At 39.6% G+C, this 6,351-nt stretch overlaps 2 protein-coding genes across 3 annotated transcripts in view; both read left to right on the top strand.

Moving 5' to 3' along the window:
- The window catches only part of LOC106525631 (zona pellucida sperm-binding protein 4), an 8,517-nt gene extending 6,600 nt beyond the window's left edge, over window positions 1-1,917 (top strand). Inside the window, exons 7-10 of one of the 2 annotated variants that reach the window (XM_014019927.1) lie at window positions 652-841; window positions 945-1,080; window positions 1,165-1,228; window positions 1,730-1,917. In XM_014019927.1, coding sequence (XP_013875381.1) covers window positions 652-841; window positions 945-1,080; window positions 1,165-1,228; window positions 1,730-1,821 — 482 coding nt within the window. In that variant the 3' untranslated portion in view covers window positions 1,822-1,917. Of the gene's footprint in view, window positions 1-651; window positions 842-902; window positions 1,081-1,164; window positions 1,229-1,729 lie in introns of those variants that run through there. The other variant, XM_014019928.1, reaches the window with a different exon arrangement.
- Window positions 1,918-2,723: 806 nt separating this feature from the next.
- The window catches only part of dhx40 (DEAH (Asp-Glu-Ala-His) box polypeptide 40), an 8,108-nt gene continuing 4,480 nt past the window's right edge, over window positions 2,724-6,351 (top strand). Inside the window, exons 1-11 of the mRNA XM_014019925.1 lie at window positions 2,724-3,079; window positions 3,232-3,377; window positions 3,452-3,571; window positions 3,926-4,162; window positions 4,269-4,335; window positions 4,617-4,748; window positions 4,839-4,938; window positions 5,381-5,467; window positions 5,550-5,732; window positions 5,820-5,900; window positions 5,974-6,131. Coding sequence (XP_013875379.1) covers window positions 2,908-3,079; window positions 3,232-3,377; window positions 3,452-3,571; window positions 3,926-4,162; window positions 4,269-4,335; window positions 4,617-4,748; window positions 4,839-4,938; window positions 5,381-5,467; window positions 5,550-5,732; window positions 5,820-5,900; window positions 5,974-6,131 — 1,483 coding nt within the window. The 5' untranslated portion in view covers window positions 2,724-2,907. The remainder of the gene's footprint in view (window positions 3,080-3,231; window positions 3,378-3,451; window positions 3,572-3,925; window positions 4,163-4,268; window positions 4,336-4,616; window positions 4,749-4,838; window positions 4,939-5,380; window positions 5,468-5,549; window positions 5,733-5,819; window positions 5,901-5,973; window positions 6,132-6,351) is intronic.

The following is a 6,351-nucleotide window of genomic DNA, read 5'->3' as shown; positions in this document are numbered from 1 at the left end:
TCTGGTGAAAATTTCATGTCATTAGCACCTCTAGTAATATATTTACTGAGAAAAATGGTGACGTGTTCAATACTTATTTTACCCGCTGTATATTCTAAGACAAAATGTCTTTGAGGAAGAATTTCTTTATATAAAGTTTTCACAGCAGTCTTCTCCAAACTGTTATCATATTTAACAATCGTAATAACACAGATGTCTTGTCCTAAATTCAAAGTATTCCAACATTTTAAGACAAAAATAAGCTATTCTTGCACTTAAACACATTTGTTTTATCACCAGCATCTCATTCTGTGCAACAGGTAATGCTACGCTCTCTTTTACAATTGCTTAGTCAGTTAACTATTTGACACACATTTTAAAAATAAATAAAACGTTCACAACAAGCAGATTTGTCCTAACTGAAGGCAAGCTTTATGTTTTACAAACCTCTAAGCAACTTCGAACTCGTGAAAGGACAAAAAAGCTTGTTTCATTTCAGAAATTACTCCAAACAAGACGTTTTTAAAATTACTTAAGACTTTCAAGATGCATTGTCTCAAAACAAAAAGTTTTGATTTGTATGAAGCGCTGATGAGAGGTTTTGTGAAAAATATACTTGGTAAGATTTTGTGTTTTTTTTTTTTTTGCAGTGAATGCTTTTTGTCCCAACAGATTCCTCCTACAGATCATTTTATTCCTCCAGCAGTGCTCCAGTAGTGATGGAGCTGGACCAGCCCGTGTATGTGGAGGTGTTTGTTGTCAAACACCAGAACAAAGACCTGGCTCTGCTGCTCGAGGACTGCTGGGCCACACCGACTGAGGACCCCCATGACCCACAGAGGTGGAACCTAATGGTTAAAGGGTGAAGCTTGGTGTATTTATTTGTGAAATACCTTTCATTATTATTATTATTTTTAATTTAGACCCAAAAAAACTCAAGAGGGGTTGTTCTCCATCCGATGAAGGTGTCCCTTCACCGGTGATAACCCCAGAACTGTTGTGCAGCCAGTCTCCAGTAAGGAAACATCAAACCCCTGCCTTCACAAAAGGTTTGTTGTTAAGCACTTCTCTTTTGTGAAGTCTCCAACATCTGAAAACCAGGTGAGTAAAATAAACGGGAGAAAAAGAGTTGTTCTAGTAGTGTCATCAGTGTGTTTTTCTACACAAACACCTGTTTTTCTTCAGGTATATTTCCACTGTAACATAGAGATCTGTAAGGGACCGGACTGCTTCCAACACTGCAGCGATGGTGAGTCGAGTTCAGAGCAGTTTACAGATTTAAAATTTGTTAAGAGTCACCCCTGATCCATCCACAGCTAACAGGTTGTGCAGCAGATCTTGCAACATTATGTGTTATTGTGATGACCTTGTTTTCAAGATTTTACTAAAACATAGTTTAACATATTTTTTTTACATTTTCTTTCTTATTTTATCTTACCTTTTTATTCTATTTTTACCTATTCATATTATCTTTTTTAAACGTTCTGATTTATTTGCATTACAGGAGCTGCAAAATTATTTTGTTCATTGTCTGTGGACCTCAGTGTCATGTGCAACAATGACAAAATCTTGTCTCAAAAACTCTTGTTTGAAAGATGAACATTGCTTCYAGTAATGGCAGATCTTTAATATAGTTTTTATTCAAATCAGCAATCTCAATGTACTGAATCTTGTACAGARGTCAGGATTTGCTTCAGGACAAATGATGTCGAGCTACACAAACCAAACTGTTACTCTGTTTGCCTTTCAGAAAAGCCTAAACTGAGAGGAACCCCACCAGGAAAAGGGCAGAGCATTTCATCCAGCACTGTTTCAAATGGACCTCTTCTCTATCAGCTGTGAATATAGACGAAGAACAACTTTGTCATTTTGCAATGACTGAAATAGCTCCACAAAGAATTGCTGTTTTAAAACATTAAAAACACATCTAAAACTTGGCTTCTGTTACATAATTAATAGAATGTGCTCATTTTGATCAATTAATCTTCAAAAATGGTAACCCCAATGTATGTGTTTGCCTTTTCAAAGTTGGTTGTTCATAAGACATGCTCAAACTTTCTGAGATATCAGTATGTAAATTAGGGCTGTCAAATGATTGATATTTTTAATCTGATTAATCCCAAAGTAGCTGTGAATTAATTATGATTAATCTTAAATTTAATGTACATTTCTATTACATATTGATAAAAATAAATTGCTTGAGTTATTATTAGTTTTTGTTTTTATTTAAGCCATAAGACAACAAAATGAAAAAAACTTTACCTAATGTGTTACACATGGAGATTTTACTTTATTTAACCTTTATTTGTCCAGGTAAACTGTTTGAGAACCACTTCTCATTTACAAACATGACCTGGCATGCACTGAGTGCATTGCATTATAAAAATCTACATATTCAGCCATAGTAAAGTGATTGTAAATTTTAACTGCAATTAAAAWTTTTAATCTATGGCCAGGCAGCACCAAAATTAATCAGTTGACTCGATTAATTTCACAACCCTAATGTAAATAAACAGTTATGAAAGTGTTATGTAATTGAGCATGTTTGAAAATTAGTGGTGAAACTGGATTACAGGGGTATATTTAAAAAGTAATGGCTTTAAAGTTGGCCATAAAATGTGCATTTTTACCAGAAATGCTGTATCATAATGCTTTTAAAAATCTACATGCATTTTTGTCAACAGGACTTTTATTTTGGCAGGTCTTTTGTGTCACGTGACCACGTTTGGACCAATACCAGTAGAGGATGGGTCTGTGTGCGGAAGTCTTTTGGGCATCGTGTTTTTTTCAAACGACTGTACATGTAGCGAAGTTTAGAAGCTTCTGTGTCGGTCGATAAACGGTAACTTGTAATTTCAGCGTTTCAGTCCGTAATTTTGTGGCATTAACAGCTTTACAGTGTGGTATGGTTTCGTAAAGTTGTCGGCTATGTCCAAAAAAACGAGTAGGAAACGAAGCGACAGCGAATCAAAACACCTTCCAATCTATCGGCACAAAATCAAATTAGTTCAAGCTGTTAAAGACAGCACCTTCRTACTAGTCACCGGTGAAACAGGAAGCGGGAAAACCACACAACTTCCTCAGTACCTGTATGAAGCAGGTAAGCTGTCACTTCACTATCTAAAAATGAAGACTACGGTAATGTATTAGTAAACACTATTAAAAGACTATTTCTACTGGTTCGGTTGGTCTGATAAACAGTACAGCTCCTGTGTATATGTGACTTTCATTGTGGGTTTTTTCTCTTGCCAGGTTTTTGTAAAAATGGTAAAGTTGTGGTCACCCAGCCCCGTAGGGTGGCTGCTATCACGGTGGCCCAGAGGGTGTCTCAGGAGATGAAGTGCACTCTGGGAAAAGAGGTTGGATACCAAGTACGCTTTGATGACTGCACATCACAGGTGAGACGCAAACGATCCCTCCCTCCCTTCAGAAACTATCAGGTCAGTGCTGACACACAGATTGTCTGAACCAGGACACAGCGGTGAAGTACATGACCGACGGCTGTCTGCTCAGAGAGGTCCTAGCAGATCCTGCGCTGTCTCAGTACAGCGTCGTGATATTGGATGAAGTTCATGAACGCAGCCTGAATACAGTAAGTTGAGTGTAATTGTGTTGTGTTATCACAATAACTTATTAAATATACTTTGCTCTGTCCCCACACAACTCCTCCAAACCCTCATGCCACAACCCCTCCACATCCTCCTTCACTACATCCATGAGATGTGATTTTTGTTTTTACCGCCCACCAGTAACCATACGGGCTGTCCCTCATGACTGACCTCAGGGACCTAAACTCGTCCACCTGCTCCCTACTCTCACTACAGTTCATAGTGTTATCTGAAAATATCCTTCCCGCATTGTGTCATCCTATCAAATCAAAATGTATTTCTTTGTCCCAGGCCTCCAATGCACACGTTAAGTTGGTGTTTTTTTAATCTTATTCCAGGACATTCTTCTTGGCTTGTTGAAGGACCTCTTCTCTAACCCCTCTAAGGCCGCTAAGGGCCGAGCGTTCCCTCTCAAAGTGGTGGTGATGTCTGCCACTTTGGAAGCTGATAAACTTTCAGTTTTTCTCAGCAACTGTCCGGTCTTTACCATTCCTGGTAGGGTATTTCCTGTAACGTGCACATTTGGCTCAGCTGTTGGGCCGAAGGATGCAGAGAGCACGTTTTACGTCAAAGAGGTACTGTTTTATACCTGTATTTTCTGTGTATTACAGTACCTTTAAACTCAAAGCTCCACTCCTTTTGTTCCCTTTTTATTTATTTATTTATTTTTTGGCTTTACAGGTGGTTAAAGTGGCTCTGGATGTGCATACCAGTGAAATGGCTGGAGATATTCTGGTATTTTTGACAGGTAAGTTTGTGATTATTACAATCAATTATCAAGATGACAATATGTGTAAGGACTTTAATAAAATTTTCAAACTTTTTTAGAGCTGTTTTTTCCTTTTGTACTCGTAAGGCTCTGTGTACAGATGCTATGCTAACTATTTAGTTTTTTTTTAATAAGACCACCCATTAAAGGGATCCACAAAAACCTGACCCACACGCTGCCGGGATCGGCCAGCGCGTTTATCAAAGTCCCTAATATGTGCTGAAATTTGAACATGATTTCCCTTTTAAACTGTTTAACAGGCCAGTCAGAGATTGAGCGTGCCTGCGACTTGATGTTTGAAAAAGCCGAATGCATCGACTATCGCTACGATGTGCAAGACCAAACAGTGGCGGGTCTTCTTATTTTACCTCTTTATGGATCAATGCCCACCGGTGAAGGCTTACAACAACTCTAATTCTTTTATTTTTATTTGTTGATTGATTGCTTCCAGAATTCGTACAATGATTTTTGTCTCTTTTAAGATCAACAGAGGCAGATCTTTCAGCCCCCACCTCCAGGAATAAGGAAGTGTGTCGTAGCTACAAACATAGCAGCAACATCTTTAACCATCAATGGCATCAAGTGAGTGAGATTGATGGTTCTACTGGTTTGCTGTGTAATTCTGCCTTTTAATGTGGGAGAAATGCTTAGGTTAAAAATGAACAGGATTACAGTGTTTTTTTTCTGCACCGGTGATCTTACACACGACCCAAAACCTTTCCAGCAATATTTCAAACTATTTGAAGTGGGATTCTGGAGGGAAATTAAATTTAAGTGCTTTCATTGGTGGGTCAGGTGGAAGTCACCCACGGGCCACATACGTCTTCTATGAAGTGGTGAAAAACATTTTTTCTATCAAATTTGAATCCTTGACTAGATGATACTTTTAAGCCTGGAGGTCCCAACAAACAAAGTTGTGTTTTTATGGGTGAACCGTGACTTTAGAAAACTACGTTTGTTCTCAAGTTCATAAGATAAACATTTCTTAAGCCCTTCCTTTTGAAATCACGACTATCTCCTGTAGGTACATCGTGGACAGCGGCTTTGTGAAGCAGCTCAATCACAACTCCAGGGTGGGCATGGATGTGCTGGAGGTGGTGCCGATTTCAAAGTGAGTTTTTGGGAAGACGGCCACGCGTTCAGGCGAAGCTCGGCAGCAGAAGCTGGATTTGTGTCACTTCTCTGTCCGACAGGAGCGAGGCGCAGCAGAGAGCCGGTCGAGCTGGAAGAACCTCTGCCGGGAAGTGCTTTCGAATTTATACCGTGGAATTCTGGGAGAAGTGCATGCCCGAGTACACGGTTCCTGAGATTCAGAGGACGAGTCTGACGGCAGTGATTCTCACGCTCAAGTGTCTGGGTGTTCACGACGTGATCAGGTGCACGCTTTGCTTCACTGTCTTCTTTTGTTTGTTGTTTATTCAGAGACTAAATAATTCATTATAAGGAGTTTAATTTCATTTCAGGTTTCCTTATCTGGACCGTCCGGAGGAGAGATTTATTCTGGAGGCACTAAAGCAGCTCTTCCAGTTTGATGCCATTGACAGGTGAGCGTTGGTTGTTCAAGCAGAGCAGCAGCAGATGAAGCAGTGAACGTGACCTGAACTCTGTCTGATGTAGGAGAGGTAAAGTGACCAAGCTTGGGGAGCTGATGGTGGAGTTCCCTTTGCACCCGGGTCTCACCAGGGCTTTGCTCAAAGCTGCTTCACTTGGCTGCCAGGACCTGCTGCTTCCTMTGGCGGCCATGCTGTCTGTGGAGAACATCTTCATCAGGCCAGGTCAGCAGATGCAGCTTTTTGAAACCAATGAAACTCAAAACTTTGTTGAGAAAACGAAAGCAGAGCTCTAGAGTGCGACTAATTTGGTCGCAAATGCAACCTGATTTTTTAATAGTGCACCTTAAAGGGATCCCCGATGAGTTGTAACATTAGACTTCATATGATAAACTTATACTTTAACTGTAAAATAAAGACTGTAAAAATTCTGTAGGATGTTCAG

Source organism: Austrofundulus limnaeus, unplaced genomic scaffold, assembly GCF_001266775.1.
Source record: "Austrofundulus limnaeus strain Quisiro unplaced genomic scaffold, Austrofundulus_limnaeus-1.0 Scaffold236, whole genome shotgun sequence".
Taxonomy (NCBI): domain Eukaryota; kingdom Metazoa; phylum Chordata; class Actinopteri; order Cyprinodontiformes; family Rivulidae; genus Austrofundulus; species Austrofundulus limnaeus.
Note: the sequence above shows the minus strand (reverse complement) of the source record. Positions and strands in the feature narration are given on the sequence as shown.